The sequence below is a fragment of the Armigeres subalbatus genome, chromosome 3 (genome assembly GCF_024139115.2).
Source record: "Armigeres subalbatus isolate Guangzhou_Male chromosome 3, GZ_Asu_2, whole genome shotgun sequence".
Taxonomy (NCBI): Eukaryota; Metazoa; Arthropoda; class Insecta; order Diptera; family Culicidae; genus Armigeres; species Armigeres subalbatus.
Window position 1 is genome coordinate 188317958 of NC_085141.1, and position 13015 is coordinate 188330972.

At 39.9% G+C, this 13015-nt stretch overlaps 1 protein-coding gene across 1 annotated transcript; it reads left to right on the forward strand.

Annotated features, from left to right (window-relative positions):
- The first annotated feature begins 233 nt into the window (after positions 1-233).
- On the forward strand, positions 234-12689 carry LOC134227239 (major facilitator superfamily domain-containing protein 6). The gene is made up of 11 exons (XM_062708588.1): positions 234-792; positions 920-1183; positions 7321-7554; positions 7628-7763; positions 7823-8158; positions 8221-8379; positions 8454-8723; positions 8895-8991; positions 9054-9137; positions 9194-9402; positions 9467-12689. The coding sequence occupies exons 1-11, from the start codon at positions 650-652 to the stop codon at positions 9686-9688; spliced, it is 2154 nt and encodes a 717-aa protein (XP_062564572.1). The 5' UTR covers positions 234-649; the 3' UTR covers positions 9689-12689.
- Positions 12690-13015: the final 326 nt, after the last annotated feature.

A 13015-nucleotide genomic window follows, 5' to 3' on the forward strand; every position in this document is an offset into this window, starting at 1 on the left:
ATATGAGGCGTTTCGAATGAAGTGACAACTGTCGATACTTCTTTTCATATGCGTCTCCATCAAATTGATAACCGCCAATATCCTTCTCACGTGTGTACCTAACATGCTTTTAACGGAAGCCTCGCCGAAAACGGTGGAGCGATTCCTAGGCATGCGCGGGCCAAACGATAAGATGTAGGTTTTTATCGATTACGGGAAGCTTTTTCTCGTATTATATTGTGCTTATTGATCCTGTTCACTCGTATTTAGTGCGGTTCGGTTTTTCACTAGCTTCACGGAACAAATTCGCTACAGTCTCGAGAAAATTGGTGTTCTACCCCATCGAGCACATCGAAAAAAGGTCTTTCGATTAAAATAACGAGTGGGGCGTGTAAATTCGTTGTATTTCATATATAAAAGTAAGGTGTTCCTGGTAGAAATCGCATATGTTATGTCACTGTGGTGAATGAAATTAAGAGTGATTCTTTCCACCAATGAATGCACTCTAGGATAATGATCGGTTCTTACAGTATGAAATAAAAGGTTGGCTGAAAAATTCATACGTCTCGAAACTAACGTGCATCGGTACAAAAAAAAACTTTTTGGTTGAGTTCAATAAAAGTAAATTCGCGAAAGGCCGAACTGAAAATATTGATTGTCGTTCATCAAAATGCAGCAATTCTCGAACAACGACTACGGGGGGAATGAGTATGGAAATTATGACCAACAGGAGCAGAACATTCCGATGCGTCCGCAAGGCGTCGCCAGACCTATGGTCGACCCAGAGGCGTTGGGAGAAGTCGATCCAAATCTGTGAGTGTTTTCAAGTGTCTTCTAGCATTGCGTAGCAAAATGAAGATAGCTTTACCAAGGGATGAAAAAATATTGATTGAATTAATGTGTGTTTTTTTTTGTTTGCCTTCTATGTCAACCCCCACAGCTATCCTCAGGCTAAAGAATCAACGCACAAAATTAGAGGCAAATCTGATATTTTGGAAATGCTGTGCGGATCGGTGGATCAAGAACTGCTACCCGTGAAGACGTTCTATTTCTTTTTCTATGCAGCATTCGGGTCTCTTTTTCCGCTGATGGGAGTTTACTTCAAGCAAATGGGCATGAACCCTGGCCAGTGTGGATTACTGATTGGTACCAGACCGTTTGTCGAGTTTCTATCCGCACCGTTTTGGGGAAGCTATGCTGATCGGTAAGTTTTTTTATTACTAAGGAATTAAAAATTTTCACAAAATTCCCAAGAAAGAGAAACAAAGCGATTTGTGCTTCAGTTCTTTGTTTTCGATTGTAATTGATTTGAGTACATTTTATGAATCAAGGAGCGGTTACTCTACTTGACGAACATAGATACTTAACTTTTTTTGGAAAAGATGTTTAATTTTGAAACACATAGTTAAGTTTGCCATTTTAAGGTGTTTTTATGAGATATTGCGAAAAAAGATTCGGCTGCCGGTGGGACTTGAAACCACACCATTCCATTAAGTACACTGACGTATTACCAATTATACATCAGCTGCCCTTGCAAGAAGTTGTTCCATAACCAGCTAATAACTATGGGATATCAGTCAATTCCCCGTATCCATGGAATCTACTTTGGCAACATTTCACACCCTTTTCTCTCTACCCAACTATGTGTATCATAATTGAACAACAGTCGGTTGCGTTTGATTCGCAATATCTTATAAAAACACCCTAAAATGGCAAACTTAACTATGTGTATCAAAATTAAACATCTTTTGCAAAAAAAGAAAAAATCTGACTTCCCTCACAAGTCATCAATCAAGAAAAAGAGAAACGATGATACCCTGCAGTATCACACACCGCAGCTGGTCGGACGCTCGGTGGCAAGCGATCCTCTATTGTCGTTACAGAAGCAAACTCGCCTCAATACGACAAATAGAAACTCATGTTTGTGAAAACGCGAGAAGTGGGGAATGAGCAAGGAAATGAGATAATTCTCAGATCTAATAAACAATATAACGTGAGAAGTGAGAAGGGAGAAATGAAAAGGGAGAAGTGAGAAGTAAAAAGGGAGATGAAATGAGTAAGAAGTGAGAAGTAAGAAGTAAGAAGTGAGTAATGAAAAATGAGAAATGAGAAGGGGGAAGTGAGAAGTGAGTAATGAGTAATTGTGAAATTATTATTCCTCCCAACTCCTTTTTTCCTTCTAATTTCTCCCTTCTTCCTTCTTTTTCTTCCTTCTTACTTTACTTTTATCTTTCTATTTTCTATTCTTTCCTCTTTCTTTTACTTTCTTCCTTTTTCCTATTTCTTTTTCTTTTTTTCCTTTTTTCTGTTTCCATCTTCCTTCTTCCTTTTATCTTTATATGTAATGTTTCATGATTCATGAGCCATAGAAGAAGAAGAAGACGAAGAAGACGCACTTCTCTTCACTCACTTCCCATTATTCACTTCTCACTTGCTACTGCACACATCAGTGAGATTCAGTACTTACTTCCATTTTTTGGAACTCACTTCGAACATCTCTTTTCTCACTTCTTATTTTTCACTTTGCACTATGTATTCACATCGAACGTCTCACTTCTTACTTCACTTAATAAGGAAACAAATTTTAATTTGGCATTCAGCCAAACAACCCTAAACCATATTTATACATGCTATAAAAATTGTTTGATATTGTGTTCCCTAACTCGATGGTCCTTCCAACACAGAGAACAGACGTTCATCTTCATTCGCGTAGTTGTGTAAAAGTGGCAAACGTGTGTACTGGGAATTTTTAAGTATGTCATTACGCCTCCGTTGCGCGGTGCTAGTGTGCTGATGAATATAGATGAATATGGGTAAAAATTGCCGTATTTTACTTTTTAGCGCTAGTGTTCATTCCGAATCGCTCCTAGGTGGCAGCACTACATTGTTTATGTAGTGTATGCCAACGCCATCACTTAGTGATATTATATTATGTTATGAGTTTTTATGTCGGGCAGCCTGCGTTGGCGGCGCTGAGGTGCGATTTAATTCTTTACACACGAGCTTCCATGTCTGTTCTCTGTGCCGTAGCTGCCATATAGGACACTGCACGGACTGCTTTGTCTCTTTCTCGCTGCAAAGAAATTAGAAAACAACAAGGCCAGTAAACGTCAAAATTTATGAGGAACGAAAGAGAAAGAGATGTTTCCGTGCAGTGCCCTATTGCAGAAACTTTTAGGATTAGAGCGATTAGTAATCACCTGACCGAACACCACGCAGTCGAGATCATTCCCAAGATTTCCGGAGTGATTTGCGATTTGGCCGAACATGTTTTTATAAACAAACGTTTAGAATGTAAATTTCTGCCAAAGCAATCATTAGGTATCTGTGAAAATCACGGTATGTATCCGACAAATTAAGCTTTCCTTTATTAGATACGGAAATTGATTCCGGAAAAAACGTTACCATAACCCAATGTTTACAAACGCAGGTACGTCCAAATCGCAAATCACTCCGGATATATTTCATTGCCGGTGTTAAAGAACGCAAAGAAATGCTGAATCTTGAGAATCAAGTCAACCACCTTGAAGTTGAACAAAGCTGGATCCGCTAGTTGCACGGCTTGTGGAATCTTCCTTTGAATGCTTGTCGTTGGGAAGGCTTGTCACGAACTCGAGAAAATCAAAATTTGACAGCCTTGTGTTTGATCCGCATATTGAGATGTCCTATGCTAAACGCCTTCGTTGGAAATTCAAGGTAACACAATTTCTCCGTTATAAGTTTGGTGTTTGCCTATGACTAAGGATGCAGACTTACCTGAATATCATCCCAGGGATTGCCTAACCTACAGGTTCTGCCAATAAGCCGGTCCCTAGCTACAGGATGGTGAACTCCGGGTTCACCCTGACCTTCCGAGCTGCACTGACACACACTGCACTCACGGAAGGTCGAGAAATTCCGTTTTGGGAATTTTTTTTAGACACAGATGTTACTAATTAAGAGTTCCACACTAAGTGACTCAATATTACTGCCTCATTATGTGATTGAATACCGCACTAGGAGTCCTGGCTGTCACTCTCGTTTATCGCCAATTCACCTCGGTCAACGTGGTGAGGCTTACAAGAGGCCTTCATTTGTTCACACGCGGAACATCATAGACCTTCGGGCTTCGCGGTTACCGGCAATCGACGTCGTACTTGCGGTATTTGATTCATCCTATGTTGATGTCTTCGATGGGGTGCAGCTCCATCACCCCTGTCCGACAAGCAAAGCATTTCATTTCCTACAAACGAAGTGTGAGAAGCACTCGGAAACTTTATGTCCACTACGAAGGCAATTACGGCACGGCAGCGAGTTATTGGTTTATATCGACCCGACAAAGTAAGACGTTGCAAAGTTGGATATTGGTACAGCTGTTGAGACTCTGGGCAAGCCACCAGATGCTTGAACCGCGCTATGACTTGTTCGCGGGACTACAAACATCTTCTTGGAAAGACCTGCCGATTATCCCTCGGGACTAACAGGTTTAAAAGGTAGTGAACCTAGCACACGAACTTGTTTTTGAAGGAACTCCGTTGAACCCTTGATGGAATGATGTTCTTTAGAGGCTTAATACTTTTCCCACTCTCGACGTGTGACCGGATCTAGGTGGGAACCGAGGATGTTCAGCTATAACAAATCCTTGTAATCCTGGTGTTGATAAGCTGATCCAGGTTCTGAACGACCTGTTCAAAGCTTTTCAGCAAGGACTGAAGCTCCTAGCCTAACTCTTCAGTCAACACTACCCAGCCAACACAATGTCGCATGGTAGCAAATATGGTGGAGGTGGAGGTGATATAGACGCATGCCTCCATTTGACTGCATGCAAAGTGTACGTATATGGCCTCCACTTTGTACATTTATTCGCTAAGATATACGATCTTGTGTTTGTTAAATAGTATCTCTAGGAAAGCTTGAACATGTCGACACCTCAGGAGGTTGGTGCCATTATACTGTTTCTTCGAAGTGTCCAATCTGGGTGTTTGCCTTAGTTTTGAACCGCGGCTCTTTGAGAACCTTGGATAAACCTATGCGACATCCATTCAGGTAATGAAATGTCTCGACGTCCGGGAGACCGGTCTTCTACTAAATTAACGACATGTACAACGAGGAGTTAACGTGCATACTGGTGTACTGAAGGTTTGTAATTGGATTTGTGGGAGGCGGACATGTTCCAAAGTAGGCTGCTACTGCGACATCTAAAATGTCCCAAAAAACGCGTCTGGTCAATGTGGCGTTATCTAGCTACGTTGCCTTCTCCATCAATGACGTCTTGAACAAAACATACCGCGTCACAAACTGATTTTACCACATTACTCTTCCTTTTTACTAGATAATCCAGTAATTGAACTGCTTCATAAGTTAGTAGACATAATATTAAACAAATTCGTATGGGAACTAGTTCTACAAAAAGTCGCCAATTCGTGGGCACGTAGTTATTTTGATACCAGGGGTTGGGTATTACGACAGTTTTAGACACCGGCTTAAAAAGTGATGTGCCAAAGTCCTGAAGCGACGTCTGGCGGCATCTTGTAAAACCCCACAAAATCAGCCTCGTACGCTACGTTCCTCGATCGTCTGCGACGAGTGGTTAAATTAAGGACGGAAAAAGTGAACTTGACCAGTAAGCTTTCAAAAAGTGGTAAGTTGTCTTGTGAAATTGAATGAAAATTAAATGAAATATTTTTGTTTTGACCAAACTATCTGCTCATTCTGATGTAGCGCTTCAATTTCCGGACGCTGTATATGTGTCATGCGATCCTACCTCGTCTATAGGCTCTCTAATCGTTTCGCATAGCTCCTCTAACTTATAAATTCTAAATGACACCTAAATTTATGGGAAAACTTGAGAATATCCTCAACTACGCTATTCCACAGGAATATATGTCTGCAATCGATCAGCGGAAGCTAGGTTTACGCGTATGCAATCTCATTCAAAAGATGTTCATTCCATCATCGCAGTGAGGAAAAAACATTTATGTAGTAAACAATAGAATCCCTCGCATCTGACCATATTTTAGACTCATAAATTTTGTATTCTTATCTGGATTTGCAGAAATCGCTCTCAATAGATAATGAACAAATGTAAAAGCAAGGTCAAAAACTATTCCGAATCATAACAAGCCATGATAACAAATATATCTAACTTGTATACCTACCTGGATACCTGGTTGGTTATAGCGTCGATACACCTATGCCTGGCGTATTGTAGAGCTCCATAATCGTCGGTCTTGGGCGATGTTCCTCCAGTTTCCTCGAACGTTCAGGGTCCCCAGGTCCAATTCCACCGCATGCAGCCAGCGTGTTCGTGGCCTTCCACGAAGTCGCCGACCCCTATCTGGTTCTCTGTTGAATATTGTTTTCGCTATTCTTTCTTCCGACATTTGCACTAAATGACCAGCCCACTGAAGTCTGCAGTATTTTATACGATTACGATTCGAACTTGTATACAAGCGCGAAAAACAAAATCGGATAGGCAGCCTCCACAGAGAAGTGATGATTCTCGCTTTGTTCTCGCTCATTTTGTGTTGGGAACCGTACGGCTGTGTAGAACAGATTGAAATGCATCATCGGAACCAGTGCTCTCCGCGTTTAGAACTTTTCAACATTTCTGTTATGGACTAGCCCTGCATAAGCCATAACATACTCAGTTATTAAATTGAATTTCAATACCAAATGCATAGCCAATTATTATTCGTTTGGTATTAAAATACCTAAGCATGTTATGCCTCAAGTATTCTGCATATAAGTTTTTGGTATTATTTCTTGGTATTTTACCTCTTATGCAAGGCTACTTCATACCAAATTCTGTTATCGAGGTCGTCGCTCCTGCTTGGGAAGGGTCATTTGTTATGGAAAATGCAGCCCGAATGCGGCTGAAAAATGCATTAGCTGCGTTCGACGGTTGCTAATCAGCTGCGCCCGTATGTACTTCCGCAATCAGTTGAGTAGATGGCAGTAGTGGGCCAACGTATATCAATTCAAAAGTTTTCACAGGATTTTCAACAAAATTTGTTCTAGCCTAAATATCTGTTATCTGTGGACAACCCATCGCTCAATTACTTTACCACCACTTCACGTGCATACACTGCTTAAAATAAAGTTTAGTACGACAATGTCAACGGACGGCGTGTGAGTATCAAACATTGAATTTAAAACGACGTATGTTTGTCTGGGAGGATATATAACGACACGTTGTTGGTTTAGTCTCCTACGTATTGACCCTTGACGTTGACCTTCCTCAGGGATTTCAGGGCTGCTGATAAATCCCAGAAAAATTCCAATACTACGTTAAGCACACAGTCTGTGCTTCAAGATACTATGCCCTTCGACATATTTCTTGAGATCCAACTTTCTTTGCAGATGTAAAAAGGGAAAAATGCTGCTGCTTGCCTCATTAGCTGCCTGGATTATCTTCACTTTGCCACTCGGATTCATCCAGCCACCGGCCACGAGCTGTATTGAACGAAAAAATGCGACCGATTTCGAGCTGCGTACGCCGCAAGTTCCTCGCATTCTGAAACGCTCTATCGACCCAAGCCTGCTGGAAGAGGTATCCTTCGGGAAACACACCGTACCTGAGAATCATTTTGTTAGGTACGCCGAAGACATTTCGTATTTGTGAAGCTATGAGTTTACTGTTTATAATCATTGATCGAATACATTCCAGAGTCGAACGATCTGCCAGACCGATTTCTGCAGCCGGACAATCCCCACTAGGTGTTAGTTATGCGAATAACTTCAACGAGAAGTTGCACAGTGATTGGGTGTCGCCATTGTTCTCGTCCATCGTTTACAGGACTGCGGTAATTTCATTTATTGAATATTAACAAATAGTGGCTCAAGTTGGTTCTGTCTGTTTTAGGATATTCAAAAAGCCTTCTTCCTACTTTTACTACTGGTTGTGATCGGAGAATTCTTCAGTGCTCCGGCTATTACGTTAGCAGACTCGGCGGTTATTACCATTTTAGGAGAAGATGCAGATCGCTACGGCCACCAGAGAATGTTCGGATCGTTGGGATGGGGCTTGGCCATGTTCTTCGTGGGCATTGCGTTGGATCATTCAACCGCCTTCCCAGATCACCCGTGTGGACCTGAACAGCAAGAGAAGAATTATTCAATATGTTTCGCGACATTCTCAGTTTTGATGGGTGCAGCTTTGATTTCAGCAACTCAAATAACCTTCAAGTACGACTTTTCGGTATGTTATAACGTTTTTGGTATCTCGTTTGTGCATGATATCCTGAAGTCCATATTCAATAGGAACCACAAGAGCCTCAGATACAGGTCGTACAACAAGCTCCAACCAAGGAAGAGCAGATGCAGAATCAACTGGCTGAACAGCTTCAACTGCCCGCATTGGCTGCTAGTGGTGGAGGTATAGGTGGTGCAGCTCCTCCACCTCAAGCTCTGGGGGCACAGGTACGCCTAAACACTATTTGAAGATCGTGTGATCAATGAATAGATAACATGATATTTACTTTATCGCTTTACAGACGAAAATCTTCGCCCAGACAACCCGCGAGATGCCGGAATGGGTAACGGTGCTGAGACAATTCAAGGACATCAAATGTGCCTCGTTCCTATTTGTGGCCTGGTTCATGGGCTTCGGCATCGGGTTGATCTTCACTTTCCTGTTCTGGCATCTGCAAGACTACGGAGGATCACCGACACTGTTCGGCGTAGCTTCAGTGATAAACCACATATCAGAGATTTTTGCCTACTTTTTCAGCTTTCGACTAATCACCCAGATTGGTCATGTAAAGGTGAGTTAATATGAGAACGGAAATAAATGTTTGCTTCGCTTTTGGCTGATCTTATTATATGTAACAAGTTTTAATTACGGGTTAGGGTATTCCTTTGGGTCAAAAGCACCAATGTTTTTTTTTATTTATTTTTTCGCCGCGTACTTAATCCTATTTTTTCATGTATTACAGGTTCTCTGTCTTGGATTAGTTGGCAACATTCTACGGTTCTTGTACATCTCGTATTTGAAAAACCCGTGGTGGGTCCTTCCATTTGAATTTATGCAAGGTAAACATCCGCATCAAGCAAATAAAACATTATAAAACTATACAAACGCAAATGTGTTTTAGGGATCACTCATGCTGCCGTCTGGGCTGCCTGTTGCTCATACATTGCCCATAATACTCCACAACACCTAAGGTCTTCAGCTCAAGGTAATTTTGAAGTCTGTTTCACAGTTCAAAGTATTTAATATTTATTATCGTAACAGGCGTCCTACAAGGCTTACATCACGGATTGGGCAGAGGTTGCGGAGCAGTGATTGGAGGCATGTTTGTCAACTACTTCGGAACGACGGCCACCTTCCGCGGATACGGCATTACCTGCATTTTGGTCCTAGGTGGATTCATATTCATTAACTTCTATCGAAAAGAGCAAGGATTCATCTCGGAGATTCCCACCACGGAGGATCCTCATCAAGTATGATAACGCGGGGATGAGCATTACAAATTTTTTGAACTAATACAATAATGTTCAATTTTAGGTTGCAGAGGAAACAGCTCATTTGGCCCCTCACGGCGTTCCGAGTAATCCCATACCGCGGGCGTTATCCAGCACACGTCTCAACGAGATCGGCACTCAGAATGGCGACAACGGTTATGGAACCTATCAAACTACCGGAGGAGCGCTGGATGTTCCCGGTGGAGCTCCGCGGAATCCTTTCGCTGCTCCGCAGAATAACGGATACAGTGGCAATCAGTACTAGATGGTTCAATTTCGGTAGTCAAGCCACGTGGTAGGATAGGTCAGGGCATTATTAATACGTGGTTTTCATAGTTCTACTAGCAGACAAACGTTACACTCTTGTATGACATTCAACGCAATGTACGAAAACCATGAACAACGCATTTCAGTCGAAGAAGTGACATTCAAGGTAGCCGCAAAATGTAAACTTCACTGGATTTGGGTGCTAATGGTAAGCATCATGCTGCTTGGAATGAATTTATGACTTTATGAGGAAACTTCCAGGCAGCTGTTTCGTTCAACTCGATTTTTAGCTCGATGTGCAGCTTCAGGCTCTTTTCCCAGAATGTTGGCGACATCTCAAATGGAGAAGTCTATTTGAAGCAGCTGGAAATCTTTCTGATTTCAGACAAGTGTTCCAAAAACAGTTAACTTTGTCACAACTATCGATCACATCATATTGGTAAGCAAGGAGTCCATATTTTTCGATACGCGATCAACATTTTGATGCATTACCCCTGTTACCACGACACCATTGTGAGCAAATGCTACACGCACACTTACCTATTCCAAGAGGTGTCCAGATTTTTTAATGCACGATAAGAAGTGCGCCAGGTCTGCAATCAAAATACTTGAATTCATACCATCAAGTTTTATCAATCTCGCCGGAAAGCCATTTTCGGATATCAGATCTCTTTAATTAAACTGCTGGTTTGTCACGCTCTGGTTAACATATACTCTTCTCTCCTCTGCCCTTACCAGATTGCACCGTTTTCTGTTAAGCATGGTACTATTCGACTCCTAGCAGCATTCTGGTTGTCCGTAAGTGGTACTATTCGTTAAACCAACTATTTTGTTGGCGTCGTTGTGCAGTGCCTAACGCTTTTGCTCTGCTGTAGTCACTGTTTCATAGATAATCTCTCATTTATAAATAATCTCCCGTACTTCCTGACCTCTTTTCGTGATAATCCCAAATTTGAAACTTTGGAATGACCCCCCTATCTTACCGAAGGACGTAATTCTACGTCAAAAATGGAATACGCCAGGGCTCGTTTAGGTAGATCTTACTCCGCAACAAACTACGCAAAAGTGATCTACCCTGCATTACGAGGAGGCCTTTAGGTTTATTCAAAAATTGAGTTGATTCCACAAAAAAAAATCACACAGAAATCGTAGGAACTTCAGGGGGGTTTTAAAAAGCAGTGGAAATCATAAGGTTGACCGAGAAATTGATAGAATCTAACCGCGTAAAAAGGGACCCCAGTGTAGGTACACAAAAAAAATGTTCCAAGTCAATGTTCGTCAATGTCAATGCGCTTTGTGCTGCAGCGGCGCGCAATATTTTAACAGATTGAAACGACGTTTGAAAGATTCAAAAATCGTGCTATTAATTGAATTTATTTAATCAGGTTATAAAAACATAACTCCGTGACAATTGCGTAGTATTAAGAAAAAAAATACGATTTCATACAAACAGTTTACGAAATATACCAATTAAAGATATTCAATTAAAAATAACTGTTAGATCTGAGTATCTCTTTAAGTTTATAGCAAGATTCATATGATCAAGACGAAAATTTAGAAGATCCTTTATTTATTTATTTAACTGAATGCACTTTGTATTTCACTGGTTCGACTGAAATAATCGTTTTCATAACCGCTAACCATTAGTTGTACCCCACCTACATTGACTTTCTAGTTCATATGACTGCGAACTTCACTCTCTAAGCAACCAAGCATATTTTACTATTTGTTTCCAGCAATATATCGAAATTTATCGAGCAAATATGAGAAATAACGCTAGCTCTAAGCACGCTTATTATTCCATGGATAAAAAATATCAATCTTAGTATTAAGCCTATACTTCTTAACTCTCAAGGTAAACCGTGGAAAAATATTGGACATTCTGGATGAGTATTACTTTTGACATTATTGGCACAAATTAATTTTATGTATTTGATTTTTGCCCATATAATATAGCTGTATGTGTGTTAAATTTAATATTGTTTCAATATTTATAAAATTAGTTGAAGTCTTTAAAACTTAATGGCCATTTTGAACTGTTAAAATTATGTTAATAGATTCGTTAACTGTTGTAGTCTATTTTCTACCTATTGCACTGAACCGTTTCAATCGCATGCACAACGAAAACTATCGTCCGCCTAAATGGCATGTTAAAAGTTTTATTTCCGTCAGCATAGGTTTCTTTTAGCGGATTAATTCAAACAAGTTTTAAATTAATACAATGTAGATGGCTAATTGTTTAGCAATGCCTGCAGAAGCTTTATTAAAGAAAATCGTACCGCATATCAGTTTTAACTACAAATTTTACGAACGAAGACATAAGATTATTTAAAATATTTATGCAGATGTGATGTTAAGTACTATTTACCGTATTTACGAACATTGAAAATGTTGAAAGGCACCACATGATAAGAAAAAACAAACAAGCTGAAAACTGCTCTTGAAACAATCTTCTCCTATTGTTCTTAGGAACATAATGCTAAACTATCATTATTATTGTTGTTTTTTTGTAATGTATACATTAATTTCCACATTCGTCGTTATTAAACTCTTGCTTAATCGTGAAATTTAGACAAACTGGATACAACTATGTGTAAAACAAAAAAATAGCTAAAAACCATTTAATAATGCATGCATCGTTGTCATCTTTTGTTATTATAGTGTTATAATCGACTGATTGAAACAAAAACAGAGGTTTTAAGTATCCAAATATAGCTCTAGCAGCAGAAGGTAATTCTATTACAAAAAGACAAAAAAGTAAGTATTGATGTCATTAAAATGACCTGAATGGATATAGTATAGGAAAATAAAGATCGTATATGATACATAGTGAAACACATCAGTATGCAGATAAAAGATAACCGAGGAAACTGTACAGCACTGATATTAATGTAAATGATAAGTTCACGACTATACTAAAATATTTGCACTACTGAAATGGAGTACATTAAAAACGAAGATCGTCGGTGAAATAAAAAGACATAAAAAAGAAACAAAAACATTGTTTCGTTTAATTTAAACAGAAATGCAAAAACAATATCACCTCTTTGGTTGTCATGTTTTTTATTCATCTTACCCATAGTGTAAGCAAAACTTGATGAGCTTTCGTACAGCTTTTCTCTTGTTAACCCCCCGAAGGGTATAGTCTTTTTCAAAACCGTTATGTTGACGGTTATGCTGTGCAGGGGGCATATCGATGAGCAGCGAATGTAGCATAAATTTGTTTGATATTTTCAATCATGATATTTTCAATAGATAACAATGCGTACTGTAGTATATATAAATTGCCAAATTATATGAAAATTAAAAACAACTTTTTCCTAAA